This window comes from Triplophysa dalaica, chromosome 5 (assembly GCF_015846415.1).
Source record: "Triplophysa dalaica isolate WHDGS20190420 chromosome 5, ASM1584641v1, whole genome shotgun sequence".
Classification (NCBI taxonomy): domain Eukaryota; kingdom Metazoa; phylum Chordata; class Actinopteri; order Cypriniformes; family Nemacheilidae; genus Triplophysa; species Triplophysa dalaica.
In genome coordinates, this window is record NC_079546.1 from 486,182 (window position 1) to 504,850 (window position 18,669).

Sequence of the window (18,669 nt, forward strand, 5' to 3'; positions counted from 1 at the left end):
TTCTTTAAAAAAGAGAAAGAAATGGTTCCTATAAGAACCTTTAAGTGAATGGTTCTTTGGGGAACTAAAAACAGTTTATATTGAATTAAATACACAGCCAATGTCCAAGGTTTGTATTACATTTTCTTTGGAGACAAATGTACTAAAATATTTATATTTAAACTATAGGCTATTTATTAACCTTTCAGCAATCATTTAAACCGCAAAATGATTTTAATAAAACATGCAGAGCGTCAAACATCAGAATAAGTCACATTTTAAAATATCAAACGAGAAAATTGTATGAAGTGTATTAATCAAAACATGTGACACCTGTCAAGATCTGAAGTATATAAAAACTATATTAACTATTTGGAATCTCTCAGGTCATGGGGATTTATTAAATATACTTTGGGTATTTTCAGGGTTTTAATGTGGTTTAACACGTGCAGCCAAGCTGTCTATAAAATATGATATTGAAACTTTTGCTTGTAGATTAGATTGGAACTTCTCGAAGCCAACATAGACGTACTGCCAGAGATCTGAACTTTTGACCCTTTGGCTACTGACATATAACCCTTGTGACAACTTTCCCATTTGACAACTAGCCACGGTCGCCTTGATACTTAACATCAACACACAGTACAGTCATATTCTTTAAGGCTATAATACTGTTTTCATTTTTACCATTCATCGTTTCATTATGTCATTATTGTTATACGAAATGACTACTGGAAAAAATTCCATTCTTTGGGGCGTTACGGTAATAAGATCATGTTATAGCCTCAGGTGTTTACTTCAATAAAAGTCTATTGACTGTGCTTGCTCAGTGCAGTTAACAACAAAACTGCAAACAGAATCAGACCGAGAAAGGAGCAGGTTAATGTATCACAGACTGTGAATGTACAAATTTATAAGCTTGTGTCATCCGTTTGCTCTGCATTAAGAGGTAGGTATTTACTTTTACATACTGTACTTCATGTTGCCATTTTTCTGTAACTGTGCTGTGTTTTAACTTTTCTGTTTTTCCTGTTTGCCCCTTATACACATTGTGAAAAGCGCTGTATAAATAAACTTGAATTGAATTGAATTAAAACTAAATAGGATTTTGCTTTTATAAAATAAATTGTCCTATGTTTTCTTTTTCTATTTTTTATGATCCGAGGGTAAATGAATTCTCTACAACGTTTCCAAATCCCAAAGCTGTATTATCAGCAAGTAATACCAAAGATGGCTTTGATTTCAAGTGATCTTTTTATCAAAGTCATCATATCAGATCATTTTCCAACAATAAACCTCATATTTAGTCATAGCAGGCTGCTTTTCATTTTTTTCATTTATGTAACTCAGTTTCTGTCACTTGCGTAAAAGTATTCCATTTACAGAACAGTTTAATGTAATCGCATGGTGTGTTTGCATTTTTTTAAATGATTTACTAAAACTGCACTGTCCTCTGATTGGTCTAGAGATCCAACTCATTATTTTTCACGAGCCTCTGCGAACGCTTCACTTCACTATTAAGAAAATCATAGTTTCTTGGCTAGACAACTTAATTTAGCGTTTAAATATGTCATTTACAAACAACACGATCACATTTCCTGAGCTCATAAAACAAAAACGAGATGGTGGTCAATTCAGCGATGCCGACATACAAGTCTTTGTGCAAGGGATCAAATCCAGAACCATCCAGGACAGTCAAATAGGTGAGCATGAGGATGATCTTGATGTTCAATCCCATAAGTAAGTGTATTTAAGGGCCTGAAGCTGTAAAATGTAAATGTTTCACTAAAAATGTTGTAACTGCAGGGGCTATGCTCATGGCTATTTGGCTAAAGGGTATGTCTGAAGAAGAAACCCTGCAACTGACAAGAGAGATGATGAAATCTGGGGAAGTGTTTGTCTGGCCGGATGAATGGCTTGTGGTAGACAAACACTCAACGGGTGGAGTTGGAGACAAAGTCAGTCTGCCACTTACACCCGCCTTGGCTGCATGTGGCTGTAAGGTAGGGAAGATGGCCTTTTAAAAATCAGGAAACAGTATTAACATCGTCATGATATTCTGCATTGTTTACTATTTAAAAATCATTGATGAAGTAATAGAATCATATCACTACCATGTAAAAGTAAATGTAGGAAGTGTAGTTACAGCTGAATGATATTTTGTAATGTATTGTCTCATTCATCTCTGTGGTTTATTCTTTGAAGAACTAGTATTTTTCAGGTCCTGACACATCCCTATGAAGCCAGCGCCACTCCTAAACTTGCGTTTCATTTAATCTATTCAGAATGCTCCATTAAATATTTTTATTAAACATGCAATTCATGATTTTCTTTGTCTTTGCATTGATACAGTCTTGTCTCCTTGAGAATTGTTTTTGTCCAGTAAACAAAATCCAAGAAAGGAGGAAAATACGTTTTAATGGAACTTCAATATGGAGTGTAAATCTATAAGTGACATCTAATAGTGAATGGAAAATGAAAATTGTGATTATACAAATGTTTGATAGTGAAATTGCAGGTATGATGCTTCCACATCTCAACTGCTCGTGTTTTATTAAGGTGCCTATGATAAGCGGTAGAGGACTGGCACATACAGGTGGCACGCTGGACAAGCTGGAGTCTATCCCTGGGTTTAATGTCAGCCAGTCAGTTGAACAGGTAATGAAAAGTGGAGTGAAGAACATTTTGGAATGTGAAAGTCTGTTTGTGCTTAAACTGGACTAACTGGTTTACAGATCAGGAAATCTAACTGCAATTCGTATGATTACATGTGTTTCTAGATCAAGCAGATCTTGCAGGACATTGGCTGTTGTATTGTGGGACAGACGGAGAGTCTGGTGCCAGCAGACCGTGTTCTCTATGCCCTCAGAGACGCCACATCTACTGTTGATAGTCTTCCTCTCATTACAAGTGAGACATACCTGGATGATGACTTAAAGGGACAGTCCCCCCAAAATTGAAACTTACATCATTTACTTTACCTCATGTCTTTCCCAACCTGTATGACTTAATATATTTTGAAGACACAAATTATTATTTTGGTGGTAACCAAATGACATTGGACCCCATGTTTACTTCTCATGTTAATGTTCTTCTTCTGTACAGGCTCCATTATTTCTAAGAAAGGCGCAGAGGGTCTGAACGCACTCTTATTAGATGTGAAGTTTGGCAGGGCAGCTTTGTATAAAGATCTGGACAGCGCACGCTCTCTCGCCCAGTCACTGGTGAAATGGATATGAATTTGAGACGTTTACATTTATGCATTTGGCAGACGCTTTTATCCAAAGTACATATACATTTGTATTTGAATAAGTGACATGAAAGATGCTCCACATATCCATGAAATGTTGTTTTGCATCAGTTTTGTCTAGGCTTCAAAGTCAGAAAACCATATCTTTTACATTTCTGTCCCCATGCGCCCAGGTTACTGTAGGTAACAACCTGGGAGTAAAAACGGGGGCGGTGCTCAGCCGAATGGATGCACCGATTGGTCGATGTGTGGGAAATGCGGTTGAGGTGTGCGAAGCCCTCGAGTGTCTCAAAGGACGGGGGCCAGATGATCTCAATGAACTAGTTTCAACTTTAGGTAAGAATAGTTTTAAAACATCTGTATACTTTAGATAGCAAGCTGTGCATGACGCAACAAGTTTGCAATATGGAATAGTGTGCAGTATATCCACTTGTGTTTAGGGGGATACTTATTATGGATGAGCGGCCACTCCTCATCACTAGAGAAAGGGAAAAATGACATCATGCAGAAACTCATCAACGGAGAAGGCCTGAAAAAGTTTGAGGATATGTTGGTGGCCCAGGGTGTGTCTGCAGACGTCGCCCGTTCCCTGTGCGCAGATGGTGCAGACTACTTCCAGCACATGAAGCAGGCGACACATCAGACGGAGCTTAAGGCGCAACACTATGGTAATTATGTTCAGTGATCTCATTTGAAAGTCGAATGTGTTAATCACTTTTACATAACGCTAACAGTACAGCCTTGATTAGAAACGGATCAGACACAGCTATTAACATTCACTGTTAGCAGCATTGTTGCTCCGATATCAACACATCCGTCATCTCAGTGACAGACAGTGTGTGTGAAATGTTTTGATTGACAGGAACAGTTTTGGAGATTGATGGCTTGGTCCTGGCTAAAGTGCTGCATAGGTTAGGGGCCGGACGTAATAAATCGGGTGAGAAAATTGATCATAGCGTGGGGGCAGAGCTTTTGGTAGACGTGGGACAGCAGGTAACAAAAGGTTTGTAGTAAAAATCTATTCATGTCCAAACATACGGAGTATTTATTTTCCTAATACTTCAACTAAACGCTGTTTTTTGTCAGGTCAATCCTGGATCAAAATTCATCACAACAGCCCAGAGCTCAGTACACAGCAACATTCAGACCTCCAGAAAGCTTTGCTTATTATCAGCTGCGACAAATACAAGAAAGAGTCACGTATAGCACAATTCATCCACCCTAATATGTCATAATGAATCCTCATTTTCAATAGTTTTTAATTGTGCACAAACGTCATATTGTTTGTGAACAGTTTGAGTTAAATTAACATGAGACTTATCAACAGGCCTGACACTATAAACTAAAGATCGTTGAACTTTAAAGGCTGGAAAATGTTTAAACGCATTTGCTCACCAGTGGAGTCTGAGATATGACTGAATCCCACAGCTGCTCAGTCTAGTCCTGAAAATTCTTCAACGTTCAGATGTCATTCTAATCACCTGAATCAGATCATCAAACCCTTGGGGTTCAGTTGGAAATTGCAGCCAGGTGTGTTGGAGCACTGCTGAAAATAACTGCAGAAAGGTGGATATCCGGTAAAATAAGCACTAAATAAATAAACTAACAAAAAGGACATCATCCACCTTGTAGGAAGTGTTATTTGTACATAATTTATAACTGCAAATAAACTCCCTGTGTGTTGAGATTTAATGCAAGATACATGTTATTATGTTATTATCAACCAAGTTCATACTAAAATACTTTTTCTTCACAAATTGCTTTTCTTTCTTTTAACATTAATTAGGCAAACCCCATGTTCAATAAATGAACCAAAAGGTGAAATATTTTTTGATGTATGGATGGAAATACTTACATTGTGCCATTTAGTGGCACAAATAGTGTGAAACACATCAGATGCTTCCTCTTGTCATTTGGAAACCCTTACACACCAGAATAAATATATTGGACAGTAGCGCTTCATGATACTGTAAGAACCCATCAAAACACAAAAAAGTGAGAGTTTTTTTTACGCTGATAACCTCTTCCGGACAGATGTTGCATTATGTCCTGTTTGTGCTTGTCATTTAGTACATTTCTAAATTCATCCGTGAACTGAGAATCATCAGCTGCCTCTTGCACTTCATTTAAAGTAAAAACTTGACAAATTTCTTGAAGTGTTTTTTATTGCAATAAGTAAAAAAGGATATGCACGTCTATTTTCTTCTTGATTAAAAAAAGCAAATGATATTGCTGCTTTTCCACGTCTGTACGTTTCCTAGGGAGCATCTTTAAAGGATGTGGGGAGTTTCATCTGAAAGTACGTTTTCTGTCTTTTTCTGTGTCAGTGTGCCACAGAATTGAGTGGTTCAGCTCGTATGTTTCCAAGGTCCAGGGCGGAATCTGTCTCTTCATCGATTTCACCGATTACAGCCCTTGAACACATAAACAACAAAGGTTTAGATGCCACAGACTAATACCAAACATTCTTCACACCTCAATTTCTGAAAACCAGAACTGCTGTAATGGGACAGTACATACACATTATCGCCTCTGACGATATAAAGCCCCAGAACAACCTGTTCCACCCCCTGAGAAGAGCTGAACACCCGCTCATGGCTCTCATCCAGGATGAGGTTGATTGTCTGATCGAAGCCCTTTAATGTTCCCTAAAGACAGGTGAAAAGAGTCATATTGAACAACATCTTTCTGAATCCACACAAACACTCGTCACCTCAGGTGCTAAACATACTAACCACAATCATTCTACCATCTGAAGTGACGATGGCAACAGTCCCTGAAAAAATGTTAATTATGGAAATTTCATTAAAAGATGACGTCTGTAAAAGTTTCAAAGCATTTGACACATCAAACATTTCATTATTTAATATCATTCATTCACTTAGAAACTGAAGAGTACTCAATATAAATGTAATGTTTCATTTATAAACTTTACATATACAGAACATTAATATTAATATTAATACGTGCATATCATGTTTAACGCGATAAAGACTTTATCGCTCCGATCATTACAGTGAACAGACGCGAAACCTCTCGCTCGTTCAGCAGATCTCGCGCCAGTCGTATTTAAACAATCACCGATCTGTCACATCTTTAATATGCCCATCATTAAACGCATTAAAGGATACGGTTGATGTAACTCTCGAGGGCGGTAGACATCTCTGCTGGTACTCGTTTAAATTCACCGGGGCTCGAGCACAACAACGAAACACATTCGTTATTCTGCGCCGGAAATGAGAGCGAGCAGACAGTACTAGCGGACGGCCGAACAGGTTGATCGCAGGCAGGAGTAATCGATGAGGAGCAATCGAACATGTCGTTGTGCATGTGTCCAGCAGATGGCGATTTGTTTAAGTTTCTAGTGAAAGATTTGAGATAAAAATCTCTGGGTAAAAAGGCAAATTGTTTCAAGGTCATAGTAGGGGGCGATGGAAATGCTGATGGTAATGACTAAGATGACGTTTACAAAATGACTGTGATGACGTCTTATAAACTGCAACCGTAGTTTTTCGTTTTATTTGGTAGTAAAACCGAACCACACATTTACTGTAGTTTAACCAAAGTATTTGTATTGATTTTTTTTTTTTAAGTATTTCTATAGATTTAATTTTCCATCACTTTTAGTAGGCCTACTATAGTAAAAGCATGGTTAATAGAATACAATGGTATTTGTTAACAATATCGTGGTACTTCAATTGAATGATTTCCATATGTGTACATGTTCATGAAAATACAAAAGGTTTTATACATTTTTCTGCACTTCTCTGTGCTTTGTCTGCTAATGGTTGAAGTTGATGAAACAGATTGCACTATGACAGAGATAGAAAGCCCTCGTAGTCTTGTTCACAATCTAAGAGTTTAAACGCTATTTAAGCCCAACATAAACTATGCTCATCAAGTTAATGATTTCTGTTGTTATAAGGAAGTGAACTTTAAACCTAAGATGCATTTGAAAGGTCTCCAGGAAACCATTATACAAACAGATGGTTCATGCGAAGTGGATATTTGATCCAGGAAAATAAAAGGAATGTTTAAAGCTGGACATTTTGGTAGTTAACGTTTACTTTACTCTGCAATTTTGCTTTATAAGGATAGCTGATTTACCAATAAAGGTAAGTGGAACCTCAACCTTTGAATGTTATGTCTTTGTATATTGTTTTGTTTTGTAAAATGAACAAACAATCATTACAAAAACATAAATATTAAAACTAAACGTTTTAAGTACCTGAATTTTAATTAATAATTATGCTCTTTATTTCAAAACATCATTTGTTGGTTTTTATTTCAAGCTGTGGAAGTTGTTGACGAGAAAATGAAAGCTGACGACAAACTTCAGATCCTGAAGTTCTTTCTGATGCTTGTCAATTCAGTCTTCCTGGTAAGAGTACATTTATCTCATATATTAATATTAATCACAGATTCATGTTAACTTTGATTTCAATTTGTTTGACAGTAGTCAAAAGCAGTTTTGCTCATAATGCCATAAAAAGATAGGATGTCATGTTCTACTCAAGTTAAATAAAATATCATATTTCGTACATCTAGTAAAAAAGTAACTATTTAAACAATCCTGACAGATTCTTGGCATCAGCATTTTTGCGTGTTCTGCTTGGATCCTGTTCGATACAAACAACTTTATAAGGGTATTAAGTGCTGGTAAGTTTATCTTCGTACTCTATAAGACGCAATAAGTTTTCCATTATATCTGCACTAGTCTGCTGGGAGTGAAATATCTCTGGTGTCTCAGGAGAGGACATCAGACTGGTGGCTGGGGCGCTTTTTTTCATTGGACTGGTTGTGGTCTGTGTGTCTCTGCTGGGTTGTACTGGTGCCTGTATAGAGAACAGATGTTTGATCGTATTTGTAAGTACGGCCGTTTTATAATCAGTACACAAAGCTGCTGATGCTGCCGTTTGACTTGCCCTAGTTTAACTCAACACACTATAACAACTTTCATGTGTCGTTTTTCACAGTATCTGGGTTTCTTAATTATCATCATACTGGGGCAGATTTTTGTCACCTTTGTGCTATTAATAAGAAGACAAAGTGTAAGTCTGCACATATACTATTAATTCTATTAATCCTTAATGTTGTATACTCTGTCATGATCAAATGTATAACACTTCTATGGAACTTTACCAGATCGAGCAATATTTGACCAACGGTGTGGATGAAATCATTATGGAATATGGAGGAAATGAAACACAAACATCATGGAACCTTCTAGACAGCGTGCAGACTTCTGTATGAACATGATTTGTTGAATTTAAAATGACATGACTACTTTATAGAGTTTACAACCGAGGTTGTGTTTAATGAGCCTATATTTTTGGCCGAATAGGCAAAGTGCTGTGGTAGGTCGACACCAGATGAATGGAGGAACAATAGTGTTATTTGGTCTCTGAATGGGACAGACATCTACCCGTGCTCCTGTTTCAATGATACCTGCCCTTCAATCCACCAAACAGACAGTTTTGGAAAGGGTTCAAATATCCACAAGATGGTAACACATGTTTGTCTTTGTCCCATCTTCTTAACCTTCAGCCAACTATGTCTCTTTGTTGTTTTATTATGCACACTGAACCAGTGTTGGGTAAGTTACTCTGAATAATTAATCACTAGTTACAAATAACATATTCAGTAGAGTAATTGGTATACTGTAAAATTACTCTTTTTCACAAAATATTTAATAACCTGTTACTTTCTTATATCTTATATCAACCTAGTTAAGTGAGTTAAGGATAGACACAAAACGAATTAACATTTACATTTAGTCATTTAGCAGACGCTTTTATCCAAAGCGACTTACAAGTTGGCTGAACAATGGAAGCAATTGGGTCAACATTAGGACAACAAAAGTGCAATAAAAACATGTCTCACAAAGCCCACGACAGTGTACAGAGCTACGTTTTTTTAAATATATAGACTTGAACAGATGACCGGTCGGGTGCTGACGGAAGAGATGTGTTTTCATCCGATTCTTAAAGATGGCGACAGAATCTGCTGATCAATTTGTTCAAATAAATTATATAAAACTACATAAAGAACTCCTATTAACTGATCAAAGTATTACAAATGTGAGATACATTAATGCATGCATTTGAAGTTAGAGTTTTAATGACTATTGTATACATTACACAGTATTTAGTTGAATTACATCAGAGGTAACTGTAATTAAATTACAGAAAAAATATAGTAATCCCTTACTTTACTTTTTCAAGGGAATAGTAATTCAATTACAGTAACTCATTACTTAATAACTAGTGTCACCCAACATTGCACAATTCCTCTGTTTACAGGGCTGTGAGACAATTCTCAGAGATTGGCTGGACGCAAACATAATTGTCATATTTGGGATGGATGCTGGACTTCTGTTGATTCAGGTGAGAGACGTGCATATTCAAAATGTTAAAGATATAATAAAGATACAATATAAGTAAACACTCTCATAGATCAGTTCGTAAAAACAATCAAAGGTTCATTGAAAGAAATACGCTGACGTACAGAATATGGGAGAATCGTTCCACTTGGACCTTATTTGTTTTTCAACCCCGAATATTATTGACTGTTAAATCTAAAGTCTGTCATTTCTGCATCAAATACCTATAGTTGTCTCAACACATTCTGACAGGAAACATAAAAAAATGACACCCTTCAAGTAATAATGGACGATGCTGTCTTGACATGCTCAGGTGCTGCAGTTTATCTTCGGTGTTCACACCTACAAATGCGTCGGCCGCAAGAGGAGACAGCTGCATCCGAGTAAACTGCTGAACGCCGTGGAGGAGAGCCCTTCATCAGTGCCCGTTCACCAGCAGTATGAAGGCCATCAGCCTGTAGACCTACAGATGGATATTGGACATGACAACGGTGGATACGTTCACGTTGGCTACGATCACGGCGGATACGTTCCTGAAAATTATGACCAGTATCACAATGGTGAACCGTTTTATGAACCAGACTACAGTCAAGCTTACAACACACCTATCCACCTGGAAAACCAGCAAGGCAACTATGATCAGCATTATGTTCACCATCAGGGATACAGCGGCGATGACTACTAAGGCCAGAACTCTTCTCTCGTGTAATCTGATCAGATTGGGACGGGCCAATTTTAGCTCTCTTGAAAAGAGTAAGCTTATGTCTACATTTGACCAAAGACACCTAATACCTTCACACTTCTTCAAACAGGTCGGCGCTTGTTCTCAGGAGTATCATTTGTCATTTTAAAACAACCAGCATCTCTTTCTCAAAGAGTTCATTCCAAACCGCTCACTTCATAGGATTTCTTTCATCAGCAGATTTGTGAACGTCAGGGTTTTGGCGATGACAGACAACCTACTTTTTTCAAGCAGACCTTTTTTGATCTCCATTTATTTGAATGCCCCTTTACAAGTTGACATATATTGTATAACTGTAGAAGTTTAATTGTATAAAAATACTGACCTGAAATCCTAAATGACAAAGACACATATTATAAACATTTTCAAACACTGACATACGTATGCAAAAAGGCACACAACATGTATGCATTTCATTGCATAGATTACAAAATATCAAACCAATATCTGTCAATACATTATGATCAGAAGTAGTTTCACATTTCCAGATGTATGAAGTCAGTTTAAGGATACACAAATAACCTTCAACTAACTCACCAGATGAACTACGGAGATATTTCACAATGTCTGACAACCAGAAAGTGTCTAAATACTTTGTTAATTGTTAACTTTAGTTTATGCCATATTCTGTTATATAATACAAATGGCACTCATACAGTTAAACTGGCTTAAATGTGATAATGCTTTGTAAGTTGTATTGATGAATATGTATACATTAGTACTCTTTTTAAATAAAAAAACCCCAAATATATTCTGCTTTTTACTTAAACCACACAACCAAAAGCCATCTTCATAACTTAAAATTATTACCAAACAGTAAACAAAACAAAACAACACATGCACGCATTGGAGCCGCTTGTGCAAATAAACAATTAGTCATCCTCTGCTTTCGTGCCATAGACTTTCCTCTTTTAGAAAAGTTCTGGGTTTTTCAAAGATGTTGTTTCATTAATCATCATGTCTGTATCTCCATGAGTCAAGAGATGATGTTAATGACACAGAGCTACAGGCATTGTGGTTCAGTGTGTGATTGTGTCTGTGTGGACGCTGAGTCGGCGAGTCAAGAGTGGGTTTTGACTGAAGTATGATGGACGAAACTCTTCATGGGCTATAAAGAGCAGCGTGTCTGTCCACATAAGAGGGGTCTTTGTTAAGGTCGCCCTGCGGTTGATGATATCCAGGCTGACATTATCGACCTCGTGCGGTCGTGAGTTGGCAGTCATGCTTTACGACAACAGTTGACAGGGCCGGCATTGATAGAGACAAAGAGAAATTGACACGCAGAGGATCTTGAGATTGTCACTGACACTACCTGATTCCGGTCTGGACAAATTTAAGAATGATGCTCTCAGACTGAGTCAACAGGGACTTTCAGGACAGTTTGGGATTCAGAAAGCCAGCAAACAATAAACACTTCGGAGGAGGCAGAGAGGCATTGTCTTGATCTTTAAAAAAACTACAAATCTAAAAATGAACATTCTGTCATCCTACAAAGATGCTTAAAAATACAACAAATGCACATGTGACAAAATCTTGTCCAACATTATAAAAACACTATTAAAGAATGTATGTGCTATTTACTTTAAGTTACCTGAAGTCAGGCTTCGTTTTAACTTTGTAGTAGAGTAGGCGGGCGAGACCGTGGTTCCAGTCCGGTGAGTAATTGTGAATGAGTGCCAGCTGTGCGCACACCGGCCTCGAATCACGTAGGAGATAGGGAGCATATAAAAGGAACGAGCGACCGGACCGTCGAAGAGAGAGGACCGGGCCCGAACATGTTTTACGTTTGTATTTGTATTTATATTTATATTTTGCTCGGCTGTTATATTACTTTATTAAATGTTTAAAATGTCTTCCGGTTCCCGACTCCTACCTTCCCTTTTATGGAGATATATCACAAACTTCATTCAAAATCCTTTTCTCAATTTTAATTATTCATCACATTGAGTCTAATTTCCCTATGCATTGAGTTTTTTCAAAAAGAATGTAAAACTTTCTTTGTGCAAAAATTAAAGAGTTTTCACTTCATTAAACTTCACTTTTATGAAACTAAACTTTCACTTGAGGGTGAGTTAAGGATGGCAGAATTTTCATTTTTTGGCCAAACTATCTCTTTAAGAAAAAAAGTTAAAGATGTTCCTATTCTGAGTCTCACTTGGCCTATCTAATAAACACACTGTCATGTCATGACCTAAATCTTATTTAGCTACAGCGAGAAGAAAAGCAGATGCAGGAAAACTGGAGAGAGATGCTACATTATACTATAAGAGAGATTGAATTATGGCACATGAGTCATTTTGGTGTAACATATTTATCATGCGAGCTCTTTTCTCATGCTCTCTGGATCTCACCCTTTTGTTGAGAAAACAATCCGCTCTTGTTGCGAGTGTGTGAGCGTGTTTTTATCAGTGTACATGCCAAGCGGAGGAAATAAATGTGGTTGGAAATACGCATGGACCAATGACCTAAATTACAGACTATTCTCAGATACAGAGATGTCTAATTGCTTGAGTCTGAATCTGTTTGTGTGTGTGTGTGTGAGAGAGAGAGAGAGAGAGAGAGAGAAAGAGAGAGAGAGAGAGAAATTGGAGAACAACTTTATATGCAGTGGGGTCCGAAAGTCTGGGGTCGCTGGTGAAGATGCTTCTATTTTTCTATATCTGATAAAAATTGACTTGACCATGTCAGAATAGCACCTCTACTGCTTTGCTAGAAATACAAATCTGGTAGTTTTTGAATAAATATATTTAATTATATGGAAAAAACTAATATGAATATTCATACATTCTATACATTGAAAACTAGATATTCAATGTAGTCATACTTTTGGACCTCACACTGTACAGCAAGTGTCCTGCCCTGTACCTGAGACATACAGACTCTTGATGTAAATACAATGCTAAGTCAGAATTCTCCAGATACCATTTTAGGCTTAAGGTGACCTCTCCATACTGATAAAAGTCGTAAAGCGAGTTGTAAAAACCTCAAAAATCTTGGCCCATTTCAGACCACGCTCTAAATCTAACGCATTTATAGACAAGCGGGCGCTCTGTTCCAAAGACGTTTTTGATGCAACATCAACCACCATCCTCATGCGATGAGGAGCTGCCACAAAACAGCCATTTGTTCCACGCACAGGGGCCTGTAGGACCGCTGGCCCTCCTCAAAGGCAACGACCCGCCTCGGGCACAAGAGCAGACGCCTCTCTGCCACTCAACACGCTCATCAAAGGGCCTCACTTCCTGCCGCATGACATCATACAAGCCTTCCCATGGCTGTTTCTTAGGATCACATCCCGGAGCAGTAGACTCCCATTGATTGGTTAAGCCCAGCGCAAGTTGTGATTTGTCTCTTCTGCTCAGTGTTTTGTGGCGAGCAGGTATGGCTTGATGAGTAAGTCTCTGCGTGTCGATAAAGGCGTCTGATGGGTCTCTTTGTAGCGTTGTCCTTTGGCACGAGTGTAAATGTTCCATTCCCTTCATTGTCTACTACATGAATCTGGACATCTTGCCAAAAATATCGCCACTTTTGTTGATTTCTGGTGCATTTTTAAGATTAAACCTCAGTGTCTGCACAGTCTAAAGAATCCAGCCACACCCTGTGAAGATACCGCAATGTGTGAGGGAAAATAAGCTTTGTTTGGTCTTGTTTACAGTTTAGTAAACAGACTTTGTTGCTACTAAAACCTAGATAACATCACATAAAACAACAGTTCTCAAGCAGGGTTCTTAAATGTTGACGGGGTCTACCCAAAATGTCTTTAAGTCAATTTGAAATAAGTTTCACTCTATTTTATTAGCTTAACATTTAAAAAGAGAATATGTTAAACTTTACAGTTTATTCTATTGAAAATGAGAAACTTTGCTACTTATTTATTTATCTATCATTTTTTTCAATACGTATAAAAAAATTAGTCTTTGGACGTAGGAGACCACAACGGTTGAGATCCACCGAGTCAAATAAAAGCAGGTAAACTTTAGTACCTGTCCTGCTGACTGTGGGAACTAGACACAGGGCCCCCTCGTGCAGCTGCGTCGAGAGGCTCAGGGAGAAGTTGCACATCTCCTCTCCGGGGCCCATGGCTGCTTTCTGCAGCTTCGTTGTGGGGCTCATGTAAACCAGGTGTCATGTCGGGCCTTCTTTGAGAACAACAACCTCCTCTTCTGAATACCTGCAGAAGAAGTCACAATAACTTACACAAACACATGCAAGCGGCCTCTGTCATTCCTTTACAAGTATGTGTGGTGCTCATGATACGTTAAGCTAGCACAAAGAAAAAATGTCAGAAATGTCATATTGTGCCTTCAGGGCCTGTGACGCAGGGAAAAGCCACCTGTAAACACGGTTGTATGTTGTTAGTTTATTAACTGCTTGAGGCTGATATTAACTCACCGTTTTGAGGGTGAGAACCAGAACCGCCATGCTGGGGATGATGAGCAGTGCCAGGAGTCCATGAATCGCTCCGTTAATTCCGTTCGGCTGTTTGTGTTTGCCTGTCAGATCATATTGACATGATTTAATTCTTGTATATTGCTTGTAAAACATTTGAACTATGGTTATATAATCAGTGGCATTAATGGGAAGGTGGTCTTCCTTAAAGGTATAGTTCACCCAAAAATAAAGAAAATCTGTCACCCCACATCTCATTCTCGTTTCTTCTGTACAACACGAAAGAAGGTATTTTGACAAATGTCTTTTGAGCCATTCAATGGGGTCCAAAGTTGCTTGGTTACCAGCATTCTTTTTCAAAATATTTCCTTTTGTGTTCAGTAGAAGGTCATACAGGTCTGGAATGACACGAGGGTCACTTTGGGCTAAATTACCCTTAACAAACCTTTCAACAGAAGAATTTCAAAATTGAAAATTGAATTTCTTGCTCTTAAACTAAATGGTGACTGAAGCATGTTTATAAGATAAAGAATCTTTTTTTGTTTTGGAGTGAACTATTTCTTTACAGGGGCAGACTGACTGGTAGTACATTCAGTCAAAGTACACCGACTGTCGTGACCAGGGGTGGACAAGCCATCTGGAGTACCTAAACTTTTCCGCTAACGTATGGGGCCAGAACGGACGCTTGGGCGGGACAGACGAACGTATTATAAACACGAATGCACGCAACGCGGAGGTATAAGCGAGTCGGACACATATGCATGTAACACAATGACACATTACATACGGTGGAGAGCAAATGCTATCAAACATCCCCCCTCCCCGATTTTTGCTTCCCATTTCATCCCTGGGTTTCACTCGACAAGGAGGGCCGGGCCGTCCAATAGATGTTGGAACATGACTGAAGGGATTTGCCCCCATTCAGACTCGAGAACATCAGTAAAATCAGACTCTGATGTGGTTTGGCCCACAGTCTGCATTCCAGCTCATTCCAAGATGTTCAATGGGGTCTAGGCATTTGGAAGTTCTTCCACACCCAAACTGAGAAGTAATTTCTTCAAACAAATGAAAACCAAAGCATTGAGTTTGGTTTCTACATCTTCTGGTGACATGCAATGTGCCCAAACACAATTACTGCTACACTTCTGTCTTGCAAACAGGATGTTTATTGATTCACCTCCTGTATTCCGTGTTGTGCACACACGCCCACGCTTTGTTTCATCAACACGTTTGCAGGCCTACACGGAACATGTACCTTACGTTGGAACGTTTGCCATTTACAGATTCTGTGCGATTGCATGTTAATTCAGTGAGTTTCCTGAAGCTTAGGTTGAACATTACGTTACCAGCACAAAGGTAAGAGTTTGATTTCCGTGGAACACAAACATGATAGGAAAAGTGCATTCCTTGAACGCACCATCACTTTGGACAAAAGCATCTGTCAAATGCATGAAGGTAAAATAAAAACAATAATAATTTTTGAGTTCTCTTGTTTTTATATGTCATGTTTAAATCCATTCTGAAGAATCCTGCACAGATAATACCACAAAGGTAGAAATAGGTCCTCCTTACACACTTACATAAATTGGGATGAAACAATATAGATGTTACCTTCGGCAAGGTCCATCAGGTGCAATTATTTGATTTGATAAAAGTCATTTGACCCATCTCATACTATAACTCACACCTCAAAACAACATTTATGATTAAAGGATAAAGAAAGAAGATGCTTTTACCAAATAGCAAGCTGTGGACGTTATACCGGGGTACTTTCGTACAGTGAGATTATGATATTGTTACATCCCCAATATTAAGCACAATCACCTGGTGTGAAAGGGGCGGCTGCGGGGGTCCGGCAGGGTGGAGGAGTGCAGTGATGAATCTCCCCGAGCGTGGACCCAGCTGCAATAAGAACCTCTTTCACATGGGCAAAGTACCGCCTTGTTGGCCATTTCACCCTTCTGTAGTGACACTTAAATGTTTGCATTGTGACCTCCTAAGAAAACCAAACAAACAAGTGTTATTTGACAGCCATGACAACTCACTGGAAGGAACGGGAGTGTGAATGAAAACGAGAGGAAATTACCAGCTCCTCATTATCCAGGGTAAAGCGAAAGCCCTGCAGCATTGTAATAAAAAGGGTGATGTTTGCTCTGTTGGTGGATAGGTTGCCAAACTTGAAGGCTAATGTTTTTAAACTGCTTTCAACTGGGTACAGATTAAGATGTAGCCAGCAAGCTCCACCCTTAAACATTGGAAAAGTGGTTAGACGGCACTGTGGGAATTTCACAAAACCACAACAACTGTGCGGATACAGTGGGGTGCAAAGGTCTGAGGTTACATAAAAATGATGGAATCTCCCAAAAATTGGACAATCTGAACATTAACAAAGATTTAGAGTACATTTTTAAGTCACAAATGAAATAAGTAATTTTATGGAATCAAGTCTGTTCATTTATTTTTACAAAAGGTCAGGATTCCTGGCTTCCATTGAAGCACGCAAGAAGCTCTTACAAAAATTCCTAAATCATACAAGTTTTATATGGATTGACAGGTTTTGCACAAACTTGTTGAGAAAATGCCAGTTTGAGTGTCAGTTGTTATTGATGGCACCCTTTGACCCCTCTGTATATTATTGCACATAAAAATGTGTCAAGTTCAGTGAGACACATGGAAACAAGAGCAAAAGGGTTATTTAAAAGAAACAGTTTACTGAAATACAAAAACTATTTTATAATGTACCCACTGGATTACTTAAATAATGGACGGATGTGCGGAGTTTAAGAATGAGATTGGATAAAAGTGTGTGCCAAATGCATAAATGCATGGAAAGAAACCATTATAAAAATAAAAATTTGTGTTTAACTGAAGAAATGAAGTCATGTACATCTAGGATGTCACATATTTTAGTGAACTGTTTCTCAAACAACAACCAGGTCGTCAAAAATGATCCATTTTCACACTTACCACATCTTTGGAGATGAAATTAACTGGTACTCTGTAATCACTGGGAATATTCTTACTCTGATCATGATAAATAAAATCAGGATTATTTTAGGAGACACTCTAGCGTGCAGTTTTAAGCAGTATAGCTGATGAAGATTAAACGAGGCAAAATGCATTACTAAAAACGTGCTTTTGCGCATCTTACCAGTGTTCCCAGCGTGACCACATCATCTGTCAGAGGGTTTCCAAAAACACCTGAACACGTCACGAGCCCGGAAAAAAGCAATACCAATACACAAATGCTTTCTCCAATCTATAACGACAAGTCAGAAGACAGTCAATAACGCGCAACTCCAAAACCCCTATCCAAATGAAACCCACCTCTACGCCTCCCACGTCAATATATTTAAACCTTTCCATGTAAAAGGATCTCACTTTCCCAAGACTAGAAAGTGAAGCGATCCGCGGCGCATTTACGCGCGCCTCTCCTAAAGTGCGCGCACTCACCTTAACGTCCCTCATGTGGAACATATGGGAATATTAAAAACAAATCAGCCGTGTTTCGTTATTTTCTTCGCTTTCCCCGGCAGCGGAATGCAGGCATGTTTGCGCCTGCACGTTTCACTCAGTTAATCACAGCACTGGTTCGGGATCAGTGCGTTTAGCGCGTCTTACTGCTCCGGTCCCGATGGAGAGCATGGCGTGCTCAGCGCGCGTCGCCTGTGCGCAATTTTGCCCCCCAGCGCTTCTGTGAAATGAATGGGGGCGGTTGGACGTCTCTGTGTATAAGAGGTAGGGCGCTTTGACTCACTTTTAATGTGTAAAATAGAGAAAACTATTCAAGCCGAGTTGCGTGACTCATGAGGACTTCAATCACAAAGGCCACATGGGAGTTTCATGTCATGTGTGTCACCACTAATCATGTTTTCATGTGTGACACCTCTCCTTGTGACGGAGAGCCGCTACTTGGGATTTTGAATT

At 38.6% G+C, this 18,669-nt stretch overlaps 4 protein-coding genes across 5 annotated transcripts; 2 read left to right on the forward strand and 2 right to left on the reverse strand.

Annotated features, from left to right (window-relative positions):
- The first annotated feature begins 66 nt into the window (after positions 1 to 66).
- tymp (thymidine phosphorylase) lies at positions 67 to 5,059 on the forward strand. Of its 2 annotated transcripts, XM_056747922.1 has the most exons (10): positions 67 to 928; positions 1,446 to 1,682; positions 1,786 to 1,982; positions 2,539 to 2,637; positions 2,760 to 2,889; positions 3,085 to 3,203; positions 3,403 to 3,565; positions 3,670 to 3,897; positions 4,092 to 4,232; positions 4,316 to 5,059. In XM_056747922.1, the coding sequence occupies exons 2-10, from the start codon at positions 1,547 to 1,549 to the stop codon at positions 4,462 to 4,464; spliced, it is 1,362 nt and encodes a 453-aa protein (XP_056603900.1). In that variant the 5' UTR covers positions 67 to 928; positions 1,446 to 1,546; the 3' UTR covers positions 4,465 to 5,059. The 2 variants fall into 2 exon arrangements, with proteins under 2 accessions (XP_056603900.1, XP_056603899.1); XM_056747921.1 differs by having other exon boundaries at positions 67 to 1,682.
- A 317-nt stretch (positions 5,060 to 5,376) lies between these two features.
- On the reverse strand, positions 5,377 to 6,562 carry lsm8 (LSM8 homolog, U6 small nuclear RNA associated). The gene is made up of 4 exons (XM_056747926.1): positions 6,361 to 6,562; positions 5,965 to 6,005; positions 5,750 to 5,877; positions 5,377 to 5,643 (listed from the first exon to the last, which is right to left on the reverse strand). The coding sequence occupies exons 1-4, from the start codon at positions 6,557 to 6,559 to the stop codon at positions 5,553 to 5,555; spliced, it is 459 nt and encodes a 152-aa protein (XP_056603904.1). The 5' UTR covers positions 6,560 to 6,562; the 3' UTR covers positions 5,377 to 5,552.
- A 624-nt stretch (positions 6,563 to 7,186) lies between these two features.
- On the forward strand, positions 7,187 to 11,104 carry si:ch73-139j3.4 (CD82 antigen). The gene is made up of 9 exons (XM_056747923.1): positions 7,187 to 7,344; positions 7,522 to 7,610; positions 7,810 to 7,888; positions 7,980 to 8,095; positions 8,206 to 8,280; positions 8,375 to 8,476; positions 8,574 to 8,735; positions 9,532 to 9,615; positions 9,925 to 11,104. Exons 2-9 carry the CDS (start codon positions 7,545 to 7,547, stop codon positions 10,294 to 10,296), a joined length of 1,056 nt encoding a protein of 351 aa, XP_056603901.1. The 5' UTR covers positions 7,187 to 7,344; positions 7,522 to 7,544; the 3' UTR covers positions 10,297 to 11,104.
- A 149-nt stretch (positions 11,105 to 11,253) lies between these two features.
- On the reverse strand, positions 11,254 to 18,629 carry kitlgb (kit ligand b). The gene is made up of 8 exons (XM_056747925.1): positions 18,196 to 18,629; positions 17,894 to 18,001; positions 17,710 to 17,766; positions 16,829 to 16,987; positions 16,567 to 16,738; positions 14,746 to 14,846; positions 14,337 to 14,524; positions 11,254 to 13,951 (listed from the first exon to the last, which is right to left on the reverse strand). Exons 1-8 carry the CDS (start codon positions 18,217 to 18,219, stop codon positions 13,909 to 13,911), a joined length of 852 nt encoding a protein of 283 aa, XP_056603903.1. The 5' UTR covers positions 18,220 to 18,629; the 3' UTR covers positions 11,254 to 13,908.
- Between the last annotated feature and the right edge of the window lie 40 nt (positions 18,630 to 18,669).